This window comes from Epinephelus fuscoguttatus, linkage group LG20, assembly GCF_011397635.1.
Source record: "Epinephelus fuscoguttatus linkage group LG20, E.fuscoguttatus.final_Chr_v1".
In the NCBI taxonomy this organism is placed as follows: domain Eukaryota; kingdom Metazoa; phylum Chordata; class Actinopteri; order Perciformes; family Serranidae; genus Epinephelus; species Epinephelus fuscoguttatus.
This window is the reverse complement of record NC_064771.1, coordinates 21,996,776-22,023,728: the sequence shown is the minus strand read 5'-3', so window position 1 is coordinate 22,023,728 and position 26,953 is coordinate 21,996,776. Positions and strand designations below refer to the sequence as shown.

At 41.3% G+C, this 26,953-nt stretch overlaps 2 protein-coding genes across 7 annotated transcripts in view; both read right to left on the bottom strand.

Moving 5' to 3' along the window:
• adam11 (ADAM metallopeptidase domain 11) overlaps window positions 1-13,410 on the bottom strand; it is a 45,487-nt gene extending 32,077 nt beyond the window's left edge. For all 6 annotated transcript variants that reach the window (XM_049563666.1, XM_049563664.1, XM_049563668.1 and 3 more), the window contains exons 1-4: window positions 13,043-13,410; window positions 12,620-12,771; window positions 3,897-3,973; window positions 3,311-3,377 (exon numbers count right to left, since the gene is read on the bottom strand). In XM_049563666.1, coding sequence (XP_049419623.1) covers window positions 3,311-3,377; window positions 3,897-3,973; window positions 12,620-12,771; window positions 13,043-13,100 — 354 coding nt within the window. In that variant the 5' untranslated portion in view covers window positions 13,101-13,410. The remainder of the gene's footprint in view (window positions 1-3,310; window positions 3,378-3,896; window positions 3,974-12,619; window positions 12,772-13,042) is intronic.
• Window positions 13,411-16,292: 2,882 nt separating this feature from the next.
• Window positions 16,293-26,497, bottom strand: dbf4b (DBF4 zinc finger B). The gene is made up of 12 exons (XM_049563663.1): window positions 26,411-26,497; window positions 25,615-25,815; window positions 25,232-25,426; window positions 24,137-24,187; window positions 23,953-24,022; window positions 23,730-23,794; window positions 23,481-23,520; window positions 23,325-23,370; window positions 20,725-20,853; window positions 20,463-20,604; window positions 20,223-20,356; window positions 16,293-19,213 (listed from the first exon to the last, which is right to left on the bottom strand). The coding sequence occupies exons 2-12, from the start codon at window positions 25,762-25,764 to the stop codon at window positions 17,746-17,748; spliced, it is 2,490 nt and encodes an 829-aa protein (XP_049419620.1). The 5' UTR covers window positions 25,765-25,815; window positions 26,411-26,497; the 3' UTR covers window positions 16,293-17,745.
• Between the last annotated feature and the right edge of the window lie 456 nt (window positions 26,498-26,953).

The following is a 26,953-nucleotide window of genomic DNA, read 5'->3' as shown; positions in this document are numbered from 1 at the left end:
CTGTAGCAGGACGTCCAGATTCAGAGACAGTTTCTTTCCCCTGGCTGTAAGACTATTGAACACTCACATACAATAAATAAACACTCATCTATGGACTGTAACAGCCCCCCCACACCCCACACCCCCCACCGCCCACCCTCCATGGGATCCTCACTGGACTATAACATGCTGCTACTTCTGATAGTGCAATATCATATCACTAGGTCACTTTATTCTCACATTGTACTGTGATGCACTGTAATTTTAATTTCAATTATTTGAAATTTTAACTTATTTTAAGTCATACCAGTGTTTTATAATTTATTTTATTGTATGTTACATAATTTATGCGTCTACTCAGGAGCCAAAGTAATGAAATCTCATTTAATATGTGCACCGATGGTGTATTTGCTGAATGACAATAAAGCAAGTCTAAGTCTAAGTTAATTTTACACATCTGGCTCCAGAGGTCAGGACACAGGGTGGCTATAAGATTTGCTGGTGTTGGATATGGACATGATTTGAATTCCCCTCACAACATGACAAAACAGAGCCATGCTGCTGCCGCTGCTGACTGCTGGTACCCATGGCAACCATGCACTGATTGGTCAGGTGGTCGTTGGCAGAGACAAAGAGAGTGAAAGAGAGACAGGGAGAGACAGCGAGGATAGGGACAGAAAGAAGGAGGGACAGAGACTAAAATAAAAGCGCAGGATGCAGACAGAGAGAGATCGTCTCTCCCACCAGATGGTGTTGAGAGTCAAACTGTCTGCATCAACTGTCTGTGAGACTGCGTAAACAAACAAGACTCAGACTGGGTTGGCACAAAATTTATAATGCATGATAGAGAGGACGACATCAAGTAATCTTCAGTTCATGTGCAGCTACTGTTTTTGGACACCAAAGATTCGGCATGTCATGTGGACTGATGGAAGAAACCAGAGTATAATGCAGTAAAGCACATGAGCCAACAGTCAGCTGGAGCGAAACATCTTCACAGCCTTTAACACTAGCATTTATACACTTAAAAACATTTGTCATTTCTAGGAATGTCCCCCTGAAGGCCAAGATAAACACATGTTTCTGCAACTGGCTATTGATTCTCTTCACTTTCACTCAGGGGGATACACCCATTGGAAACACTACACACTGGACACAAAAGATACAGTGTTACACGCATTGGCACAAAATCAATTTCTATCAAATTGGCTGTGATGAAAAACCGTCTCTGTGACTGCTTTTGAATTCAGATAGAAATGAGAATGCAAACATTTGTCAAGAGTTTGTTAAAGGCTTACTTTGACATTTTGGGAAACAAAAGTTTGATGAGAAAACTGAAACCACTCATGTTTGTACAGTAGATATGACGCTACAGCCAGCACACAGGCACAGTTTGCATAGGTTCAGGGGGCTCACTGAACCCTGGGGGCCGTAGCCAAAAGTGCACGTAGGGATTTCAATGTTACCTTTATTTTCTATAATACAGAACTAATAAGGGATGCAACAATTTATCGGCTGCACGTCTTGGCCAGTCACATTCACTTTTTTTGACTGCCATCAGCCTACCAGCAAATAAGTTGGCTTTCACCGATGGCAGTGGCTGATTACTCTCCACTGTGACACATCAATTTTGCACAGACTAAAAAGCAGGGCTCCAGACTAACAGCATCCTGTCATGACTGAGACAATAAAAATTGCATTTAGTGTTAACAAAGATCTTCCCCTTGGCGCCATCGGGACAAAAGGACGCGGTTGAAAGACTAATGTTTCCCTGATAAAGCTACATTGTGGGGCTAGTTAATGTTAGCGTAACAGATTGCTGACTGAGGTTGTGTTGAGTTAAATCATGATGCGTTCATGCTCTCTTCAGTAAAAATTTGTATTGGCCGGAAGTAAATGTAAGTTCTCATGATGTGTTCAAATGCAATCTTGTAAAATGTAGCGTTCGGTAAGAGACTTGAATTAATACATTGTTTGAAGGAGAAATTTGTTAATGTTTCACAGCAATAAAAAATATATATAAGAGAGAGAACTGACAATAAACAAACAAAGAAACTAAACAAAACCCAAACCATCGGTATCAGCCTAGAATTTCATAATCGGTGCATCCCTGTGACTACTCGTAAAGGATACAGGGATGTTGACAGTTACTGCAATTTATTAACATTAAAAAACATGCAATTAACAGGTAACAATTTAATTGCTTGGAGGATTCTAACTTAAACATCGTTCACACAGTCAGAAACACAACTCTGATTAGTCGACATACTCAACCCAAAGCACCATGGATGGTTAGGGGACGGCTAACAACAATAATAACTGTTAACACATGAAAATGGATAAATGATCACAAAAGACAGTGTCAGGATTATTATTATGGATAGATTTCAAAATGTCTCCAAAAGGACACATCAGTTCATGGCTGGATATTAAAATTTCTGAAAAGGATACTTTCAAAGCAGAGCCTTCGTTGGGACCACACAACTGCTAATGTAATCCGCTAAGCAAAAAAATAGCAGGTACAGAGACATTTAAGGTTGGTAATGTTATGTTGTATTTGACATCATTAACCCCTACATAACTTTAATAGTGTCTAGTCTGTCAGATTTACGGTTTTTCTTGGTGGTTAGACAAATGAAAGCAGCTCGGTACGCAGTTTGTTTTTAAACAACGTAACATTAAAGTCAGACAACACATTTATTTTGCGGACAACTGTGTGAGGTATTCCATTTGCCAAAATACAGAGTTTATTTGCCCTCTACAAGCGTTAATGTCGAGCTCTGAAGCTAATAGTTGGGATCTGTATCTGGTTCAGTGTCGGGTTTTGCGATTTCTGTTGCTATAGTAATTCTCTTAATATTTAATCAACCCCTTGGACATATTAGTCAGGATATGAAAATGCACCTGCTGGTATCCTGGTTATCAATTTTCCTATAAACCAAGCCTCTGTTGTACATGTTATATTTCTTCTAGATTTTTTTTTTTTGTGAACCCCAAAACTCAAAATGCACCTATGAGCCAGCAGTTGGTAAGCTTAACTTAGCATACACACTGGAAACAGTTAGCCTGGCTCTGTCCAAAGGTACGAAATGATTAAATGTGGTGTAAAAGGTGGTTTTAGGTAGAATTTATTACCTTTGGACAAAGCCAGTCTCGCTCATTTCTCCTGTATCCAGTCCTTATGCTAAGCTAAATTAAGCTGTTGCTATCTTCAACATCATATATACTGTACAGACATAAGAGTGGTATTGATCTTTTACTCTAACTCTTGGCAAGAAACGCATCCCACGTATTCCCAAAATGTCAAATAGTTTCTGTGAGATAGTCTTACCAAATTCTGTAACAGCTGCCCCTTCTCGTCGTAGTGACGCTCCACGTAGTCTGTAGACAGCAGGTTGCTGCAGAGAAGAGGATGAAGAACAATAATCATCAAGTAGTATGAATTCAATCATTGTTTGAAAAAGCAAAACTGCAGCACTGTGTGACTATTAGCAGCCTTTATGGGTCATTATTCTGGAGTGCTGTTTAACAGAATCATATTCTGCATCAAACATTACGATTTGAATTTAGATCAACAAACGGCTGATTTATAAGTAAACCAAACGTGTGAAGATTCATTTAGTCTAAGTGCTCAGAGAGCCAGTGACTGGTATAACATAAATGCAGTCCATTAGAGCAGTATGTGCTGAGTGAGAAGAGGGGGAGGGGAGGTATACATTTAGCCTGCAGCCAGTCCGTACAATACCAACACACAGGACATACAGTACAATGCTGTAGGTGGGCAGGAGAGAACGATGAAGAAAGATGTGCCTGCGAGTACGGTTGTGTCAGTGACTGCTGTAAACAAAGCATTAAACATTGTTTTGTGCCTCTGTGGTGCGGGTGTGTGAATGCTTCGCAGGCCTGTGGTGACTTACTGATTGAGTTCCAGGTCAAGGATGAAGGATGTGCCAAAGGCCTCCACCAAAAAGCTGCTCTGGGCCAGATGGACGGGCTGAGGGAGGGACGGAGGGACGAGGAGTTGGGAGGGAAAAAGGACTGAGGTTTACATTTGATTTCATTTACTGTCATTTACTGAGATACTGATTTAAGCAGCGATAAAAACTGCCTGAAATGCTGCGAAAGCCAGGTTTTTAAACTCACATGCGAATATCAACGAGGTGTCATGTCCTTGGAGGAACTTTTTTACCATAGGCTAAACAATCTAACGCCATTTGGTTGGATAAAACAAACTTAATGTCAGATCGTCTTTGTTTAACCAGAAACAGACCCGAAATTGCCATCGCCAAATTCACCAGACTCTATGGTTGTTTAAACAGCGGAGAGACGAACCAAGACATGTTTTGTAGTTTTATTTTGTTTCTGTTGACTTGAAATGAATCGTGGTTTACAGTGATAAAATTATTGGTTACTTAAATGAAGTTTGGTCAGTGGGGCGATGTTAATTTCAGACCTGTTTCTGGTTGAACAAACAGAATCTTACTCTTTAACAAAAAGGTCTATCTCTGTAGGATCCATTACATACTGTTGTCAGACATTTGGAACAACAATCTGAGCCTGTCAGTTGCAAAACAAGTACTTTTAGTGGATGTAAATTGACAGTGTGAAACCGCCCTGAGTGGTTAACGTTATGTTGCAGCCTCGCTCATTACTGGACCAATTGTTTCCATTAGTCACTTAGGGTATTTTCACACTTGGTCCTTGTCAGCCCTCTAAGTGCGCATACGTGAACACTCCAAGAAATCTCAGACCCCTCTAAGGCAAAGCGTACCAGTGATCCGCACCTCAAACCACCTTGGGATGCCACCTCCGGAAAACACTGCATGTCTCCAGATGTGGAATGTAGAATATCAAACAAGACCAGTCTACAGCACAGACACGTCAGGTTTTCCTCCAATTTTAAGTTCATCCAAAAGCGAGGGGCTTGATAACCACACTGCTGTGGCACACTTAAGTAAAAACAAAACTAGATAAATGTATATTACATATGCAGGCTATAGTGTGAACAGAAAGAGGATTGAGGTCCCATTAGAGCTGAAGTTGACCAGAAAGTCCTCTTTTAAATGAATTGACAATGTGAACACAAAAACAACTGAGTCTCTTTTCCGTTGGTCCACTTTAGCCCCATTTTCATCAAGCAGTCTGGTACGGTTCAGTTCAGTTCGATTTTTTTTTTCTGTTTCCACTGTGAAAAGTTGTGGATGGTACCAATAGAACCATTCTGTACCATCCCCATTTTTGGTCCCCCCTCTGTTGGGGTACCTAGCACACAGAGCTAGTACTAAAAGGTGGAGCTGTGAACACTGCAGTCTGTTGATTGGTCAATAGTAGATGGTCACTCTGCTCAGGGCTGAGTTGTGGCTGGTTTTGAAGGTCATGTAACCACTGCTCATACTGTGGGGAGTTTTATTTACTGTAACTATAAAATGAAATGATGTTTTGGGGCCTCTTGCAGCAGCTGCAGTCGGAGAAAAAATAACTTAATTCACTGGGCCGACTGCCGGCGACTTTTAAGGTGGAACGTTAACTCAATGCTCAAGTTGACAATGTGTTGTTTTATATATATACATATATATATATATATATATATATATATATATATCCCTATATCCCCCTGGAGGGAAATTCAATTTCTTCACTCTTGCTGTCACACAGGTTCGAAAGACACACACATGCACAAACAGGACCTATACATGCACAAAGTGGAGAGATGTCAGAGTGAGGGGGCTGCCTTGGTCAGGGGCACCTCGGCAGTGCCCAGGAGGTGAACTGGCACCTCTCCAGCCACCAGTTCACACTCCACATTTGGTCCGGACGGGGACTCAACAGGTGACCCTCCGGTTCCCAACCCAAGTCCCTATGGACTGAGCCACTGCCGCCCCAAGGATGAATCCATCAGCACACCTTAAATTTCACTCTAACAACTTTGACCATCACTTTAGTTTTTATATGACATACACTTTTAGTAATAAGTGAACCTTCAAGCATTTATATATATTAATTTTGACCAGTTTATGTGAACTGTGTATATTCTAATCTTCACTGAGAGAAAAAAAAGCGTTGTGGAGCCTTGTGTGGTTTCCAGCAACACTAAACCCCTGAGCTTGCCTGGGAAGGACTAAATGCACAAACTCTTTTAAACATCCCATGGAGAGAGACTCACTGCTGCCTGTTTTATTTTGTTCTGAACATTTAGGCTTAAAACCTCGTTCTGTGGACGATAAACGAGGTGCAGACTTCCATCTGTGTCACCGATAATGAGGAAATACAGTGAGTGCTGGACAGAGCCGTGAGAGCCATGAGTAACAACCCCCCCCCCACACGCATTTAAGAGTATTGTTTGCAGTGGAAACGCTAGGGTTACTTTGGTTCTAAAGGTGCCCTATTGAAAGTGTTTGGTGGAAAAGGGGTGTTTTGGTGCTCTTTAAGAGGACTGAGTTCAGTTTTTTTTTTTAAAAGGACTGCATGTGAAAACACCCTTAGACACAAAAACATGGGAAACAAATGCTTTGTTTTCCTCATCATTATGAAAAGATGTGATGTTTTGTGGCCGTTTCCCTAAAACAACTTGCTTCAGATTAGTACGTCATGTGGAGTAGGGACACAACTTTAGTGTTTTATTAGCATTTATTCTTCTTAAGGGTTTCATGTTCATGAGATTTGTACGGCAGCACTCACTCCAATACTTTATCATGTCAATTTTAAGTTTGATCTATGAAGCCAATAATCACCACTTTGTCTCAGAGTGCTTTGCAAATCAGTGCACACCTCTTCTATCCACAGACCAGGGTAGGCAGAGGCAGCAGAAGTCAAACTACAATATGGGAAATACCCACATCTCTCAAAGTCAAGGTCATGCATTAATTTTTAAGCTTTGGTTCCTCACGACTCTGTCTGCAAACAGGGCAGGTAGTCAGTACAGAACACTGACGTCTAAAGCTAACTTTTAGATCAATAAACCATGCATCTCTAACTCACATCCCTGCAGGGTGCTGGTCCCAGACACTGACTCAAACAAATGCAAAGTACAGCATGTTTTAAGGGAAAAGAGAATGTAGAAATAAAGAGTGGAGAATGGAGGAAGATTGATGGATGTTCCATATGAAGTAATTTACAGTAAGTGTGTATGAAGACAAAGACATACAGTATGTAATAAAGGGCGGTCCTATTCCAGTAACCTCTCCCCAGAGGCGAGGCAGCCTCATCCATCCCTCAGGCTTTTAAGGATAAAACTGGGTGTTGGGGCTCATCAGCTCCGTCTAACCTTGCTTCAAGGTGAACCTCATCCACATTATAAGATGGAGCTCTGTGGTGAGTCCCATCAGTACTTACTGGCCAAGCTGCAGGGCAGGTCTCATTAGTATTGCCATGCCCTCTCTGCAAACCACTTAGTATCAATCTAAACCTCCACTGGGTCCATATACTGAACAATAAAAAGCCTACAATGGTGCCTGTGAGTGGAGATAAGAAAGCTGCCTAAGAGCTCTGACTGTGGAGTGAATTTTTTATATTACTGTATTCTTTTATACTAACGTTAAATACCAAATATTCATTTTTGAGACCCCATACAGTATCTTAGCTCAAGACAGTGAATCATATAGTTGGTAGACACAAAATATGATGACAATTAAAAAATGAAATCAGGTAAATTAGCTTAAATTTTTTTAAAGAAAAAAAATTGCTCTCTTCAAGAATGAGCGTAACAAACTGATGTTGGTACGATACAAGCATTATGAAGGCCTTGGTCATTTATGATGGGCAATTGTCGTTATTTTGACATTTTAGCAACTAAAACATTGAAGGATTCATAAAAACAAAAGAGGCTGTTAAACCAAAAGTTGAACTGCTGCTTGTTTTGAGGAAGAGATTAGCCTTAAAGGAATACTTCACCCTCAAAATGACCATTTGTAAAACAATTAGTCATGCTGTGTTGCCTGGAATTTGTTATGGAAACTTCGTTTTCCTCACATGCCTTCACAGAAAATGGCTAAACAACAGCAAAACTATATCAAAACATCAGTTTACAAACTTGTTCAGTATAATCCAAGTCTCATTATCCAGTCTTATGCTTTGTACTTCTCTAACACATGCAGTTTTGCTAAAACCTTAAGTTTTAAACTGAACTGAAAGTAACTTATGTATGCTCTCTTCACAGCCAGACTCCAATAATAAGGTTTTTAAGTAAAAATGCATGTGTTTAGGAACTTCCGAACATACGACTGGATAAATGAGACTTGGATTATACTGAACAAGTTGTGTGAGAGTTTGTAATCAGTTGTTTTGATATAGTTTTGCTGGTGTGAAACATGGTTCCAAATAAATCAGTAAATTAACATGTTTGCCATTTACCATGAAGGAATGTGAGAAAAACAATTCAAGGTAACATGGCATGACTAATAACTAATTTACAAATTCTCATGTTGTGGATGAGGTTTTCCTTTATTCCTTGTTTACAGTAACAGCTTCCTAAATCAGGTAACTGAATCTCTCGATTGAAAGAAACACTGATAAACCTACATTTACCGATTTTTTTTGGCCTCTGAAAGTTGAGATAATGATCCTGTAGGCAGGTAGTTGCGATTTACACATCCAAAAGGTGTAGAGCATTAGCATTCTTTTGGAGTCATATCATGGGAAATTTGACAATGATACATCCACTATTCACTTGACTTTTAGCTCTAGTTTGGTCTCCACCAACCCCTGTGGTAAATATCTGGCCCTGCAGATGCTAAATGCTTCTCTTTGTTCACTGGCTAATCACTAACTTTGTCTGTCTGCAGTTTGGTGCTGGGCAGGTACTGTGCAATGGGTTTATCAGAGCCTTTTCACCTGAAGTAGTGTTGACGAAATATTTTCCATCATTTACAAAAAAGACGGAAAACTCTGAAGGCTGTCTGTCATTTTGACAGATTAGAACACGAAGGGCAATCTACGGTAACTTCAAGTAATTCACACTCCTGTCCAGTTGGTGGTGTGTGCATATCAATAAGCTGTTGTCGAGTCTTGTCTTCGATCTCACATGCATGACCTTGTTGTCTAGTTGACTTTAGGCAAAGAGGTTACTTCTTTGCCTCTTTGCTTTAGCCATCACATTGGTGGGCTATACCTACATACCGATGCGAAATGTCTCAGCAGCTGAGCGTCTGAAGTTTCTTTTAAAAACCCAATAATTGTGATATCACTGATAAAAGCAGTGAAAAAACAGGGCTGGTCAGTTCAGTGTCTGCCCTGCCTCATAGCAGCAGCGGCTAGCAGCCAAATCCGCGCCGTTAAACAATCCCAAAAAACTTACAACAACACAGAAAAGGCTTGAATCTGTCGTTAAATCCGTTAATAACTGTTTGGTACATTAGCTGTGTGCTGCTAACACTTAGCCTCATCACTGTGGATGTACAGGTGGACTCTCACAAACAGTCCCCGGGGTGGAGCTCACACTCCCGCAGCAGTCTCACGTTAAACAGTGCGAGAGAGCGGATTAATACACTACCTACGGCTTTACAATAAAGTACGATTTTACCCGTACTAAATACTAAAAAAATAGAGAAGTCTTGTTCAGCAACCACTCCACAGCCAAAGCACAGAACGTTCGGTGTTCAATACTGATGTTACTGAAACCTTGGAGCCCAAAAAACGGGAAAAGGATGGTCTGATGCAGTGGAGGATGATGGGCAAACAACAGTTATGAGCCAGCAACAGCTAAAATGAAAATGACGGGTAATATCAGATTGTGATGGAATTTTTACGACCCCTGCTTTCAAGATGACGGACACGAAAAGTCTAAAGCAACCTTTGCTTTTCACTAAAAACAGCTCCCTGCTGCTAGAAACGAGGTGACGAGAGCGGTAAGAGTGAACGAAACAGTAAAGTTGTGGGTCATGAAAGAAAAACTATACGTGGAAAGGCGGTGAAACACTCAGTTGAGCTGAGGACAACTGCAGAATTCGGTTAGATGAGTTTGTGTTTGATACTGTTAGCGGCACCTTTCACATTCCATCATTTGATATCTATTACTTATTTAAAAATTTTGACTATGGCAGCTTTAAGTCTAGGCCAGAAGTATCGGCTTGTTACTGGAAAAAACACCTACAATTTGAACATTAAGATTTTAAAAAAGCATCATGAACATAAAACAACCCTTTGTGTTTAGTCTATGATGTTGACAGGTGACCTTAAAGCTCAGTTATATTTGGTGGAGAACAAGACAATCCATATACAGAAAATTTTTACACACTTGCCATGTCAAATTCACACTAAAGATTATGATTTTAAATGTGCGGTTTACAGCTCGTAGAGAGACTCTGAAGGCTGATTCTTCCTCACATCTAAATTCATACTGCATAGCATGGCAGCGCTCAGACTCCTCCATGGAAAACAACAAGCACACATTTTCCGGAGGGCTCCTACAGGCTCCGAACAGGGAGGTCATGAGACGGCACCCTGCCCACAGAGGGTAGCTGAAGGTCGGACCTGTGTCATATCCACTGACAGGCCTGCAGCTGACTGACAGACAGTGTTTATAGTGAAGGTAACGAGAGAGGACAGGTAGAGGTGTGAAATATAATCTAATGGACTGGAAAGCACTGGAGGAGGGGGAGGTGGGCTGAGTGTTCTCTGCCCCGTTATGGTGCGGGCAAGCTGGGCATCGTGTGGGGTGGGGGTGTAGGAGTGACAGTCACATGACCTCAAAAGAGGATAAACAGGGGTGAATAAGGTCTGGACATAGAGCAGGTGAAGGTTAGAGTTAGAGCGGCATCAATTTCCTAGAGATTTAGTATTTATGACAATGTTTCTCTCTGTGTTTACTGTTTTTAACTTGTTTATTTATTTATTATGAAATTTCTTCTTTCCCTTTGTAATCTCCCCAGATATTCTTTGTTTTATTTTAAGGCTCAAGGGTAAATGGTGTTGGAAAAACAGAGGCATGCTGTACAGTGCGGGGACATACAATATACAGTATATGTTGATATGTGGCTACAAGGGTGTAGGTTTCATTTGGGGGATACACATTGATGTTTGGGGGGTTCAGGTTCCTCCCCTTGGAAATTTTGAGTACCACTTAATTTCCTGCATTCTGAATCAGAATCAGAAATACGATACAAAAAATAAAATAAAATAAAATGTACATTAAAGTGAAAATAAAAAATAGAATGTGCATTGTGCTACAGTGTTCAACACTCGTACTTAAGATATGAAAATATTAAAAATAGAATATATATCATCACTGTGCTGAGGCTGTATGTGTGAAATTTACCTACACTTTATTCGTGAATAGAATAAACAAGAATATGATAAAGTAAACATAAGAAATGTATAGTTATGTGCATGATAAAGTCTTACACTGAAAATATTGCACAGTTGAATAATTTGGTGATTTGTTAAACATTCATTTGTTCTAGGGCTGCCACTAACAATTATTTTCATTGTCGACTAATCTGTCAATTATTTCTTCAATTAGTCGACTAATCATTTCATCGAAAAATGTGTTAAAATGTTGAAAAATGACGGTCTGTCTCGCCCAAACCCCAAAATTACGTCATCTTATGTCATACTCACGCCAAAGGGTTATAGTTCACTGTCACAGGAGAGTGTGTAAAGCTGCCAATATCTGAACGTAAGAAGCTGCAGTAAGAGTATTTTGGGGTACTTTTACAGTACTTTTCTATGAAAAATGACTCAAACCGATTAGTCGACTACTAAAATAGTCACCAATTATTTTAATAGTCGATGTCATCGATTAGTCGACTAATCGTGGCAGCCCTAATTTGTTCATTTTCTGCATCAGTTTAGGATAAAAATGTCTTTAAATAATGTCTGCAACTTTCATGTCTTTATATGTTCTAAATATTGAGGGGGATGTGTCCCCTGAACTCCCTCGAGGTCTACGCCTATGTGTGGCCAGCCTGTATCCTAAGCGAGTATCTTCAAAGGACATGGCAAAAGTTTAAAAAAAAAACAAACAAAAAAACCCTGCTGAAACCAATCTTGTAAAATCGTAATTAAAACATGAATATTTAAAATGTAAATATTGTCTGTGCAGCATGAAGAGAAGAATGTGAAAAGAGAGGTGTATCTCAATGACATCATCCTCAAGTCATTCAGGAAGGACACGCTTTCTATAATCTACCCATTTTAACTCCTCCTTTGTTTAATACATTTTAAGTTTCACTTATGGGAGACTCCCTAGAGAGGGCAGTGGCTCTGTTAAAGGTTGAATGGTTGAATGCAGAAGTGTAGATTCAAGGGGGGAAGCAGGGGACACATACCCTTAAATATTCAGAACATGTGCATTCTCCCACCTCCACATAAAAACATGAATTGATGCAGAAAAAGATCAAATTGGTGCAGAAAAATTCACACCAGCACAGGGAATTAGGTGTTTGAAACCCAAAATTTTCTGGTGGAGGACCCCTCAATCACCCCCCTGAATGCTGAGAGGAAACCTACACCCTTGGCTGAATGTGATCTCCTCATCATTATGTTGGAAGAACCCAGCCATTCTTCATGAAACATGAATGACACCCATTTACAAGGGAGACACAATCTGATCTCTGCTACTGTACAGAGTATGTAGGAGCAGATGGAATAAAGGGGAATAATGTGCAGGTGTGAAAAACAAGTAACAGGTGCAGATTCAACTCACCTGCGCTCCAGCTGTGTAGTTTTTGACCCGGGTGTCCAGGCGGCTGTGGATCAGCTCCTCCTCGGAGTGAATCTGTTGCAGGAGCCTCTTGGGCTGAACCAGCTCCTCTGCAGGCGGCAGCCTCCCCTCCAGACTCACCCGCTCCCTCAGACCTGCAGAGGATTGAGAGGAGCTTCAGTGCACAGGCAGCGTAACATGCCAGAGAGCAAAGTGGAGAATGTTAATGTGATTATTGTGTCTTATTTCCGCAGGATTCAGCAGCTGGTGGGGAGCTGCGTGCTGGCGCCGATGCAACAATTACACGGTGTTGTTATTAGACAGGTTGAGTGGATGAGATAACTGACAGTAAACATGCTATTTATTTGTTCTAATCTTCGATTTTCCTGTGATAAAGTAAGCAATCACATGAAAGGAAAGTCTTACCTGTCACGGCGCACCGTGCACACACTGCAGCGAACAGCAGGCATCTCACAGCGAGCATGATGCTCACATAGTCCCAGGGATTTCCTCGGTGCAGCGCCGTTAAATGAACTGATGGGAGTCGTGAGCGGAGCTGCAGCAGGACTGTTGTTGATACTGAGGACAAACAAAACAGCAGGGTTCCTTTGAACGCGGCGCCCGCATCTCTCACCTGCCTCCCCGCCTGTCGCGAGTTAAAAGCCCCCTGACGAGGCTCCCGTGCTCGGCTCCAGCAGCATGGTGCGTGTCAGTGTCACGGAGTTCCGCGGCGCGCTCACACACACTCGTCTCCTGGCCTCACGATTAACTGGGCTTGATTGGAGCAATGAGGCTGCGCGAGGAGGACGTGGAAACAAGGAGCACGTGGGGCTTGACGGGCCCACCCACGCTCTTTGATCAGACCTGACAGGTCCAAAGCTCAGGTCCGGGGACCCAAGGGCGACCCCTGTGGTACCCCCAATAAACTATACCTCATAAAATACTGCGTTTCTGCCAAAATGAGGCAACATATGAATTATTCAATAAATTAAAAGTTTATAAAACATCTTTTTAATAATCACTGTATATAAGAAAACCTTATAAAAAATTTGGAAGAGTGCTCAGAATTTTGAGCCCAACTGTAGGTTAAACGTCTTCAACTCTTATTTCCTTTATCAGCTTTATCCTATGGAGTGATTTGGTCCGACATAAACATACAATTTTATGCAAAAGTTAGAAAAGTTTTGGATAATACAGTTGAGAGATTTCTGTATTTTTGTTTTTCCGCGTGCTCTTCTCGCTCGTTTGAGGTTGGGCATCTAGCTGAGAAGTAGTTCTTCAAGAAACCAACATTTACAGTTACAGGGAGGCAAAGTCTCGCCCCTTCAAGTGGCACCCATGGGACCTTATTCTGAAAAAAAGGAAGTATGGTAGTCAACAGGGCTATTAAAGCACGTTTTTATATTAAGTAAAAAATTCTGCGCTGATATGACATGACATATAGGCTCTGATGATATTTAGGTTTACACAACAGCTTCTGTATATTTTGAATAGTGTATGGTAGCGGACTATACTGAGGTTATGTTTATATAGACTTAATTTATGTGTTAGAATACAGGCGCATCTTATTTACGCTAGGTGTGGTGCCTTAAGGCAGTTTAGTGCACATGACGAAAAGAGATTGTTGACAACGTCGACGTAAAAGATGAGAGATTTGTGTTGTTTCAGATCGTAATACGTTTTTCATCATGTTATGCAGTGTTTAAGTGTAATAACAGGAATACGATTAGAATATAGAGAAATAGGACACTGAGTCAGTGCTGGACGTACTAGATGACAAAATTTTGGAAGGACTTGGCCTGCGGTTTTGCTTTTCTTTTTTGGATTTTCAATAAACCTTGCAAAACTTTTTCCCAGCCTCATGTGAATACTGTGAATCTCCAGAAAAGGAACAGAAACACAAGTCAAAACCAAGACACCTTACAAACTAAGTGGCCTTGGAAAGGGCCAGAACAAACAGTAACGGAAGTCATTTTTTGACATCGTTTAAATTGTGCCATGAATTACACATATATTTCTCAATTCAGAAGATAATTTTTCAAAGTCATAAAGTCACAGTTTGTTGTAGTACTATTTAGTTTTGTGAATTACATCGTTTGTATCTCACATTACGTCACCAACATCAACATGGCTTTGTACAATTGCACATTTAACTTTGTTCTTCCAGAATAAATGGAAAATTATTAAAAGAGGGAAAAATCACAAGTCTGGCCACGCTGAGAACTGCAGCTGTATAAGAGAGTTACTTGGTACACCCTGGTATGTAACACACAGGCACCACAGCCGGCATGGTTCGATCCCTCAATCCCTGCCCCAGCATGGAAGGCTATTTAACGTGAGTAAAGGTTGGCAAGTAGAGTTGCAAAGGCATTTCTCATTTCTTTGGTTTAAGATGTCGGGGAAACACGGCGGGACAAGAACGAAAGTCAAGGTGGCAAACGTCCAAGTGGGGCGGGAGCGTTGGTGGATGGGTCCTACAATCACAGACTTTTACCTGAGAGAGAGCAGTGTTTGCCTACTGTAAGATTCTAAAGCCACACCCTGTTTTTTTTCCTGAACCTAACTACGTTTGTTGCCTAAACCCAACCACTGCTCCCAGGGTACCTTTCATGTCGTCATACGAAGCATGTCAATATGCAACAAAAAGGTCGGAGTGAGAATGTGTTGATAGTAGGCATAGGCAAAGGTTGACTCCTTAGTTTGGGCTTGGGATCTTGCGATTGGCACTCTGAGTGGTGGGGAAGCGGGGGTAATCCTACTCGGTATGGTACGAGTCAATCTTTCCTAATATGAAAACACATACAAACTTTCAGTCTTAAGACAAGCTAACTTTCTTGACTTGAAAAATTATCTTTTAAATTTACAAACGTGTAATTTCATGGAACAATGCAAACAGGATCAAAAAATGTCTCTCGCTGTTAACCTCAGTACTCATTTTTTCTGAAGTCCCAGTGGGAGGGACTTAACCTCTCTATTTGACAACTACAGAGGAAAATTGTATAATATGACATAAAACTGGTGAACTTTTATGTTCACACAGCGTTAACAGAGAGCTGTTATTAACTTTAATGATCAAACATGACTTCACCTGTCACTTTCCCACACAAAATCTTGTTAATGGGAGTCTGTGGATGAAGTTACTATGACCAAAATATTTATTGTTATTTTGAGCTTTGTATCACTATCACAAGACACAAATCCCACATTTCTTTTCCCTTAGCAACAAAGTCTACATGGTAAAAACCTCTACGTTAAAGAGCAGGATTGTTCTCCTGTCTTTGTGGAGAAGCTGAATCGGTTTTGGCCGGGCCCACCCATACAAAGGATCCCTTCATCCCAACAGTTCTGGATAGTTAAGGGTTATGTAACTAGGCTTGGACATGAGATATCAAATATTGTTTGTGTCAGCTCGAAGCTGGGCTGATGAGCCAAACAGGACACATCGACCCACTGCTGCCCTTGCCTCATCCTTCCTTCCCCATTTGGCTCTCCTGTAGCCTACGAGCAGAGTCAGCATTTATTAAGACATAAGGAAAAATTATCCTCAGCATCTCACAACCCTTCTTAACTTTGCTTTGCCTGAGAAAAAGTGTTTCTGAAGTATGCCACAGGAGATGTTTATAGATAAAAACATTTATTTAAAAACACTGTACAAGAATTTACATCAGCTTCCTGAGAGAACTTCTAGTCTTCCACGTATTGAATTCATGTGTGGTTTCGTTCTGTTTTAAATGTCCATGCAAGATATTCAGAAGAAGGTGCACCTTTTGAACAACATGGGGTTTTTAGTTTTGTCTATTATGCTGATCAATGACAAGGCAGGTGAAGCGAGAATGCCGGGTGACCTTACACTTTAAAAACAGACAAGTGAAGATAATAAACTTCCCTGAAGCTGCAGCACACTACTGTGAAGCAGTTGTCTCTCCCTGACAAAGCCTGTCCTTTGGCCAACCTTCAAAAGGCAGAAAAGGCCATTTGACATTAATCACACACATTTTAGTCTCACAGGTTGTGCGAGTCCTCCACTCTACGGACACCTCATCAACACTGGTGCAAGTGGGATCTGATCCAGACGCACCACTCACCGTAATTGAGTAATGCCCCCTTCAGAAAAGCCTCATTAAAATCTCAAAACCATCATGTGTTCCCGGACATAGCTGCTGAAAGAGTGAAGTCAGCATGACACACAGAATATTGCTTCTATGCATGAGGAGGATTAGGGGTTGAGAGGAAAAAATGATGATGGATGCTCTTCAAATTCATGGGAAGATGCAGCATCCGCTAAATAACATCTACTGCAACATAAAATAAAAAGTAAAAATAAAAATCTGCATCTGTAAAAACAGCTAAATATTACATTTCAGTTTGCACTAAGTTTTAAATATTTATTCAGTGTACACTTCGTTTACTTTTTTGATGAGCTCAAGTGCTGCCCACCGTTCCCTGCTGCTGGAAACACAGCTGCAAGTCAAAAGCCCCTTTTACATTGCTTGTTCAAAGCAGGAATGTGATGTTATTCCGCCTCGCCGTTATGTATAAAAACACAAGGGCAGAATGGGAAAACAGAGTTGTCTCGCCTTAAAGCCAGCAGCAGAGATGTTAACAGTAAAAGGTCAACTTCTACGTAAAAGGGACAGCCAGCAGGACGATACAGGTGTGACGTTTTGACGTGTTATATGTGCAACCTACCGCCGAGAGATTTAAAAACCAGTTAGCAGCTAGTTCAAAGAAGAACAGCAGCTGAAACTGTCCACAAACTGGGAAGGCACTGAGGTCCAGGAGCTCCCTACCCTTCAAGCACAGGACGAGATCAACCGCCATATAACACGGACAGTAAATGATTATCATTGCCATGTTATTAATTGGCTGGCACTGCCTGACGTGTATGTTATGTCACACTAGAGGCAGACACTGTTGTGTTACTCGTCTCGCTTCTTTTGCTTCTGGAACGCAGCATGCTATCTAAAAATCACACACTGGGGCAACATTATGCCTGTCGTTTGGTTCTGTATTAAAAAAAGCAAAGGCGGTGTAATGAAGGGTCACTGCAGCCCTGTTGTGAGATCTGTGTAAAAAGGGCTTCCAGGTAGTGGTTCTTCCAGTTCTTTAAGTGATCAAGAATATAACCATCAGTGCTGAACCTCAACAATCTGTACCACTGTCCTCGAAAACGTCGAAGGGTCCATTTCTTCTCCGCACAGCGAGGGTGCAGGGGTTGACGGCTGTAAGACAGTGTGTAGACGTGACTCATAGCTGGTGTCGTGCATCCAGGTGCATGGCATGTGAAGGAGCTCCTTGTCGAGCTCACAGTTCTGCTCAGTTGGCGACAGGGGAGCAGCAGAGGTAGGTCCAAGTCGTGACAGCAGGCCACAGTCCCAATCAGAGTCTGATGATGATGAAGAGAGTGCAGCTAAGTCTGGGATAAGGGCTGGCTCGATGCAAACTGAGGTGCAGTGGGACAGTGAACGCTGAGAGTCTAGACTGGAAAACGCACTGTGAGGTTTATCACTGGGACACTGAAATGAAGGATCACATGTCTTTGCTTCTGAGGAGAGTTGCCATGATGGCTGATAGGCAACAGAAGTACCACCATGACCTAAAATGTCCATTTGATTTGGTGCCTGGGTGAAATTCTGTACTGTAGGAACAGAAAACAAAGTAAAAGTCTGTTTTGAGCCATGTGGGTCCACAGTGCATGTTGAGGAGACCTCTGGGTTTGGACAGGACTGTATTATCTGACAAGGGTCCTTATCAAATAATAAACAGCCCTCAGGTTTAATAATGTCACTTTCTGGTTTGGCAGACGTATGCTCTTGTTCAGTCCAGCTACCACTGTAGCCAAATTCCGCTGTAATCCTCCTCCTTTTGCTCCGGCTGTGTTCGGGGCTGGCTGATCTACAGCGCTTTCTGGGGTTTGGTGCTGTCGCTGAGTGCCGAGGGAGGGAACGAGATCTACGTGACAGCGCAGCACACCGCAAACCACTGGTGAGAAATATGATCTCATTGAATCCTGAAAGACTTCCTCTGTTTGATCCCTTCACTGTTTCTTCATTTGTCACACTTTCTGCAGTGTCCATGTCACAACTGTGTCCTTCCACAGCCTCGTCTGCGGTGTACCGTTGAGGGCTGAGGACAGGAGGGTCTGAATACAGACAGTGTGGCTCCATAACGTAGGAGGGATAAGGGACTTGTGGGCTGAGGACTGGGGGATGGGAGTAGGGGTCTGGGGATGGGGTGTCAGGGCAGGGGGAGAGATGCTGAGTATCAGGCTGCTGGTTTGCCGAGTCATGGGTTTGTGATTCAGCAATCAAAACAGGCATGACTGGACTTAAACCATGAGGACAGCTGTCAGGGAGCTGGCAGTCTTTGTTAGGACTCAAAGGCTGGATGTCAGCAGGTGGCGTGGCTGGTGGATTTGGGATGGGGACCTCAACTCCTTGTGATGGGCTGGCTGGGCCAGAGGCGAGACGACCTCTGGTAGGGCTGGAAATGTGAATATTGAATGATGAACCTTGTCTCTGCAGGGCCTGGACAGCATGCTCCGTCTCTGCATCAGTGAGAGGCTCCAGTTCACAGATGGGCAAAGGAGTTGATGGTCTAGAAGGAGAACACAGAAAATACTAAATAACAATTTAAACACAAAACTTATTGTAGTCCAGTGAAAAAGAAAACTACAGGAACTTCACAACATTAGAAAACTTCTAGGGTTAGGGACCATTCACATATGAACCAATACCATTACCACTGCAGGCACTTTAAATTCAGTACCAGTACCCAACAGTACCTTTTTTTGGTACTTTACTCTTTCTGTAGGCTGAAAGCATTCGTCAACAAGCAATAGCACACACATACATCTCTGTCTGCTTGTATATGTATGTGTCTACTCATCCCTCTTGCTCTCTGTTTAGACACAACTAACAAATTTGTGAAATAAGTACATGATTTAAAAAACACAATCATAAACAGCAGTGGTACTAGGCTACATCTAGGTCAAAACTGAAAAGAAAACAGATCAGAGGGACAGAAACTATCACTGAGAAGCTGACACAGCTCTGTGTTCAGGTTCCCAGCTTAGGGGCACTCCACTACTCTTCTGCTCGGTTGTCTCCACCAAAAAACGCAAACACCGGATTCAGAAAGGAGGTGGAAGCACCACAAAGTGTCCCAAAAGCCACCCATGGAACTTCATGGCTAGCTTCTGCTTGCTTTACAAGTCTGGCATTCTCACCCAGGTGCACTCTTAGGTAATCAAATCTGGTAGCAATTGATTAAACATGAATTGATACTTGGTAGTACCGCCGTACTTTGGTCAGCACCCTTAAAATTATCAAGTTCAATACCCAACTCAAGGCGAATTTGTGTTTCCTAGGACAGCAAAGGCATGACCCGCCGTACTCTCACTCTCATTGGCTATTACTCATTGCCTCTGATAGCTGGATTGCTTAGATTTAGGCAAGAGGATTGAGACTTCTTAGGGTTAGAGCAAGAAAGTTAGAAAACCAATCTGAGGCAGAATAAGGCAGAGTAGGGTGGGTCATGCTTTCGCTATACTAGAAGATGCAAATTCGTCAACCCTAGACATTACTAGGTGATCATAAAAACTCACCGGTTCAGTGTTTCCTCTGATTGTTCAGCTGGATCTGGGTTAAATCCCGGAAGCATTTCAGTCACGAGCTGGTCCACCACACTGTAGTTTGTGAGATCCAGCACAAACTTGCGGTGCTGATTAGACTGCAAGTGCTGCGAGGGCAAACAAAGACCACAAGTCACAGATGTTAATACAAGCCAAACAATGAAGGCAAAAAAAAAAAAATCACACGTGGTAACTTAAGTTAAGAATTTCCACCTCCTCCAGATTAGTGAAGGGTTGTTGGCAGCATTCACAGTAAGATAGGTCCTTTTTGCGTGGCCGCCAAGGTGAAGGGTTGCAGCTGAGCGGGGTTTGAAGTTTGTCCTGAGTGCTGCTTTTAACTTTTTTCTTCTCCCTACTTTACAAAGAATGAAACACAATGATGTTAAATCCTTCATAGCAGACTTTTGAACCCAAACCATTTGATGGCAAAGCAATGGTTTGAAAGTACCCTTCAAATAATGGCAGTTAAACAAACCTTGTTTTATTCTCTTCTTGCTCTGCCTGCTTCTCAAACCGAGGTGGAGGACATTCAAAAGGGCTATATCGGCCCGCGTACCACAGATCGGGGAAGGTCATAGATTGCATATGCAAGGGCTTGTATCTCCTGGTTAGAAAACAAAACAACAGAATTTAATACAAAAATGTACATCAAAGCTTAAAAAATAGCATCCAAAAAGTGATACATGACAAAAAAATTAAAAAAAATACAATGCAGTAACTCTTGACATGTGACTGTAGATTAGGGGTCAGGGGAAAAAATCGATCACCTACAACAATTTTGTCAGACTGGACTGTATATTTTTTAATGGATGGACATAATGAACGTACCCATGTGCGTTGTGTTTACATTCTTAGCTAAGCTCATCGATCAATCATAATTATGGATCATTTACAATGATAATGATCAGCCAGCTGGAGCCCCTCTATTGGGTGTCACAGCGTGGGTTTTCTCCGGGTACTCCAGCTTCCTCCCACAGTCCAAAGACATGCATGCTTTAAATTGCCCGTAGGTGTGAATGTGAGAGTGAATGGTTGTCTGTCTCTGTGTGTCAGCCCTGTGATAGTCTAGTGACCTGTCCAGGGTGTACCCTGCCTCTCACCCAATGTGTGCTTGAATAGGCTCAAGCCCCCACACAATTCTGGATAGCATAAGTGCTTTGTGATAATATAGATGGATTGTTATAAATATGCTGTTTTGAAAGCAGCAAATATTCAAACAGTGACAAATAAATCATGTACAGAAATCAAAAATCTTCATGCATCAAGATGGATCTATTATTGTTTTATTTATTGCAGACCTCTGATTCAAAATCAAATCGAATCATGAGGTGTCTGGAGATTCCCGGCCTCACAGCAGATTCAAAAAATATTGTGAGTATTATTATCAGAGTCAGATATACTTGACTAGAGGGCATAGAGGATCAGATAAGAACTATGACAATAACGTGTGTAAAAATACACATACTTAACAGAATGGATAGGGATAAGAATAAGAAATAAGTGCATTATCATATGTTAAATATACATTCAAGAGTATTGTAAGAATAAATTAGGATACTGAAAAGAATAGTGCATAGCTGAATAACTGCACAGACAATTGCGGCTTTTAAATGACAGTGTCGCACAGCATTACTGTACCGTTAGTCACTACTGCACAGTTAAATATATAATAAATAGCTTATTGAATTATAACTGCTGATGGGTGACTAAAGTCCAAGGGCCAGTCTACTGACTCAGAGTGTCTGACACCTCGTCATCATTATCACATTTACAAATTGAAAATATATTAACAGACTCTGCAGAACTGTCTACCTATCTGAGATCAACCCTAGCTAGGCTAATATTCAAATGCTTCAGATGTCATGGGTTCAATTTCTCACAACAATGGCCTACACGCATTAGCCGGAGCACTTCAATTAACTGAAATGAGAGGACAAATGAAAAGACCTGTTAGCACGTAGAGATCCCCTGCAGAAACAGGCAGTGGAGCTTGCAAAGCCTCATCGAATAGAAATCGTATCCGCTTGAGCTCTGGGCTCCTAGGGAGCGGCATCGCTGGGGGGCCTTGTCACATTACACGACGGGACTCCTCAACAGTTCAATTAAGAAAATCATCTGGGCTGAAATGCAAACCTCTACAACCAGCGCCCAGTGGGGTAAGAAGGGCAGAAACACTGGGACAGGGTCACTGCCACTCATTGTTGTATCGCTGTCATTATGCTTGAAATGCAAAAAAGGGTCTAATCTGATACTAAACATCCACCACGTGAACCTGGGCAGGTCTAGAAAGTAATTTCCCTCTGCCTTGCTGCATTCCAGCTCATCTTTCTTGATTAACTGGAATCAAACACAGGATCAACGCAGCTATAATGGACATTTTATACTAACCATGTATCAAATGCCCATGGTAACAGAACTGATGAACCTACAGCTCATTATCACCTTAATTTGCAGCTTCCCTCGGCTTTACTGAGCTTTTTTACAGAGTCTGGCCCGCAACTTTATGTTATCACTTCTCTCGTGTTGTTTTCAGCTGCACAAACTTCACTATCTTTTTGCAATACCCCTGACATTAACAAGTACTCAGGATTTTATTTCAAGATTGGTCAAGACAACTCCTGCGGGGACATCACTAAATTGTCTGTGCAAAAAAGGAGTGTTACTTAAGAAGGTGAAGTTAATTTCAAACAGGCAATTTAGTGATGTCCCTGCAGTAGCTGTCTTGACCGATCTTGAAATAAAATCCTGAGTCCATGTTGTCAGAGACCAAACAAGACCAATTAACAATAAGCAACCTTCAGAAGTCGTCTTGGGACTGATCGAGTACTACAACACTACACTGCACACTACCTGCTCAGCACCAAACAGCAGACAGACACAGTTAGGGACTAGCTGGCGTACGCAGTGAAGCATTTAACAGCATATCTAAAGAGACTGACATCTCCTCAGCTCCCAAAGGGTAATGCCAAAGGGGGCAGGACAGATGACTGCTCTTTAAAGTGTTACTCTTGGATTTAAATCCTCCCTGCTGCCAGAGAAAACTCACACAAAAAACTGAATAAGGGAGAAACTCACCTGCTCAAGTCTTCAATTTTGAGATAGGGAGACCTCAAAGCTACAGCTGTGTGAAAAGGGAACAGGCAAACCATTAAATAAGTTGTTATACCCACAGAAATACAGTATTATTGGTACATTAACACATCAGTACAACATACATGTATATAAACTGACCTTTGACAACATGAGAAGCTTGTTGTTTGGTGCAAGTTTTCTGCAAGAACAAAGAAAGTATAAGATAAGACTTATCAATATTAAAGAATAGAGGCAGATGTTCATTCTATTACAACAATATGAGCTTATTTAATTGTAACCCTGTACTTTTAGAATTTTCCTAAATAATTTACTTGCTTGCTTTTTATGTAAAGTGGTTTTATTTGGATATCTGGTGGAGTGATAAGTCATTCAGACCAAACACCTTACCTCTGGCCTCTTCTGTGTCGTGCTGAAGCTCTCTCGAGTCAGCTGTTTCAAATATAAAATAACATCTGATATGGCATTAAGGAACAATACAAGATGTTTCCAGTTCTGTGATGTGTCAGTAAGACAAAGCAGCACAGAGCAAAAAGCACTCTTGTGGTGCCATCTGCTGTGAGCAGAGGTTCACTGCACTATAGACATGAACACACTTTTGTCAAAAGGATACCATCTACATACAAAATCTTCACTCCCCATGATTGGGCATTGGCCAAAACACTGCTCCCCTGCAGTCGTTCCTACAACACAGAGACATCAGATTCAAGTCAAGATTTAAAAAATAAAAGTTAGTCTTCAGCATATCACCAATATTCACAAAAGAGAAGCCATATTTTGGCTGCACTGACACTCACATTGTTGCGAATGGCTTTTTCAAGCAGGGCCTTCCCGCGGCTGCCACAAGCCTGTAGAGAAAAATACAGCACAGATATACATTAATTCTAGCTTATACTTCATAGTAACATCCACTGGAATATTGTCCAAATGAGTTTCTGATGAAAACAAGATCAATAAAAAGTTGTGAAGTTTAAAAAAAGTATTTGTTTTGGACTGTTGTGTAGTATTCACGACTTCTTAAATAATGTAAAACAATTCACTCTATTCACAACAACACATTTATATTAATCAGGGTACCAACTAATATCTCTGTATGAATTTTTAGAAATTCTTTAACAAGAAATCCATACATTAAATCACACACAAATATGTACATTTTTATATTGATGTATTATCTCATGTACACTGAAACCGGAGTTCCTGCTCATTTATATAATATCAAATTACATACATTTGGAAAAAAATACAGACCATATAAGGCTACATGCCCATAAACATCTCAAACACAGAAAAAAACAGAGAGGAGAGGGCAGAGTCTCAGCAGAAAAATACACCACCTCACACTTCTAGTGGGTCATAAGTGATGATTGTGAGGGGTTGAACTTATGAGTCTATTAATTGTTATTTAGGGAAAACTTGTGTAGTGCATCTTTAATAACTTACAGCAACATTGCATGCAATAATCCACCTCCCACCTTATCTTCCCTTCTCTCTGTCACACTGTTATACCAGTGCATTAAATTGGCGGTTTTTGGGTTGGGTTCTGCTGGTTGATTAATGCATATTTGTTTCATGAGACCAGCAGGTGGCAAGAAGAAATGGTTAGACAGTGTGTGTGTGTGTGTGTGTGTGTGCAGGCATATATGCTATTAATATTATAAACAACTGTGCACCAATTTAGATTTTTTTTCTGGGAATGTTGCCATAGTGCTCAGTTCATAACACTGCAAATGCAAGGGCTTTCATCGGTAGGTCATAGGCTCAGTCACCACTGTGTTCCCTCCTTCAGCAAAAGATGATAACTTAACAGATATTTAGTCAAATGAAAATCTCTGAAATTATTACTGTAAACTGTGAAAGGTTTTCAAACATGCATGTGTGATGCTCAGTACCACTGGTCTAGGAGTTCCTGGTCGCGGTTTGTCACTGCTGAGGACGCTCTCCCGCTGCTGTGCTTTAGGATGTTGGGCTTCTTCACTTGTCCCCTTTGCCCCTGCTTTGGTATCCGTACTCTTCTGCTCCCTCGTGCCCTCTTGGCTTCCAGTCACAACAAAGCTTACATCCTTGTGCAGGAAACTCTCGACCCTCTTCAAAATAAGAGAGACATGTGTCATAGTCAGACCTTGATCTTTTGATAACTTAAGGAGATAACAACAAAGCAGTGTTGTAGTGTGTTGTAATGTCACTGCCTAGATCAAACCTTGATAACAATTCTTGTATATATACAACAACAGCCAATGTTCACAGCATAGAATATACAAACACACATGCTTACCCCTCCTAGAAGGGCTACAGCCTCCAGCAGCAGGGCTGTTGAGCGTTTCTTCACACAGTCCAGGTAAAAGATCTTCCCCTCCAGCTTCTTCTGCCCAGGACACAGTGGGCCCAGAAGGCCTTGCTCCTCTGCATACTGCTGACGCTTCATGATCCTGGTGCAGTAAAGGAGCGTACAACTTCACAGAAATACACCAGGATCCTATTTAAAAGTGAGAACACAGCACAGATTAATTAAAAGTTGTGTTTGTATACACATGTGACAAAGAGCTAATAAAAAACAAGAACGTCCTGTATACTAATAATGTGAACTTTTTTTTGCAATGTTGTGTCCAAAATTATTTGGGTAATTTAACACAAGGTCTCCGAGGTTCCGGTGAAACAGCGGTGTATCAGTCCACAATCAGGTACGACAACATGTCAAACAACATCGTGTGGTGTCTTTTCAATTGTCAGATTGAGTTAACGTTAGATATTATAATGACTAGTTTGCTCAAAACAAAGTTGCAGTTGTTTTACAACTTGCCACCGTAAAGCTCTATATAATAAAATCATGTAGCGGTAGTTTACTACTAAACTACAACAATGTAGTGGAAGCATTTATAACCTAGCCACCTCCATAGCTAGTTAGCAAGGTTAGCTGTACTGAGTTAGCCTTAGCTAGCTTAGCTTTTCTCGATATAGACAACGCCTGGGTCACCAAAAAAGCGTTCCTTTATTTTATAATGAGCTTTCTGTTTCTGTTTAACAGTTTTACACATCGTCGGGGCAAAAAGAAAGAAATATAGCCCACTTACGTTTGTAAAAGTGTTGGATAATTGCGATAAAAGACTTAACGCTGTTGATTCGTCAAAAGGTGCTCGAGGAGCAACCGCCGCTTTTTTAAAAACACTGGCGGAGAAGCGAACATAACGTCAACGTCACATCCGGAAAACGCTGCGTTCACGTGCTGGTTTCAGACTCCCGAATTATAGAGCAGACACATTTCCAGCGATGAATCTGTAATTAACTATTTAAGTTAATCAAGTAACCCTTGTGTGATTAATAACAAGATTGAAATTCTGTCTGATCATCAGACCCCACAGTACAAGTCATTATTTAGAGCATCGCTGTACGTTTTTTCCCAAAGTCACTGTAGTCATGAGTTTTACTCATGGTTCTAACGGTATCCTAAACGCAGCACAAAGAATATTGTGCCTATTAGTTACTTTTAAAGGTTACTTCATGAGTGTTATTTCCTGTTTTCTGGAAATCCTTTCTAAAATAAAAATGTGGCATATTTCTAGGAAAGTGTGCTCGTGCTTTCGCAGCTTAAAAAGGGAAAGGAGACTAAACAAAAT

Excerpts from the sequence above, each read along its gene's own strand:
- dbf4b (XM_049563663.1), bottom strand. The coding sequence starts at position 25,764 with ATGAAGCGTCAGCAGTATGCAGAGGAGCAAGGCCTTCTGGGCCCACTG. Across the intron at positions 24,188-25,231 it reads CAGGAACTCCTAGACCAGTG|GCTTGTGGCAGCCGCGGGAA; the intron begins GTACTGAGCATC and ends TTTTCTCTACAG. Across the intron at positions 19,214-20,222 it reads TCAGAGGAAACACTGAACCG|ACCATCAACTCCTTTGCCCA; the intron begins GTGAGTTTTTAT and ends TTCTCCTTCTAG.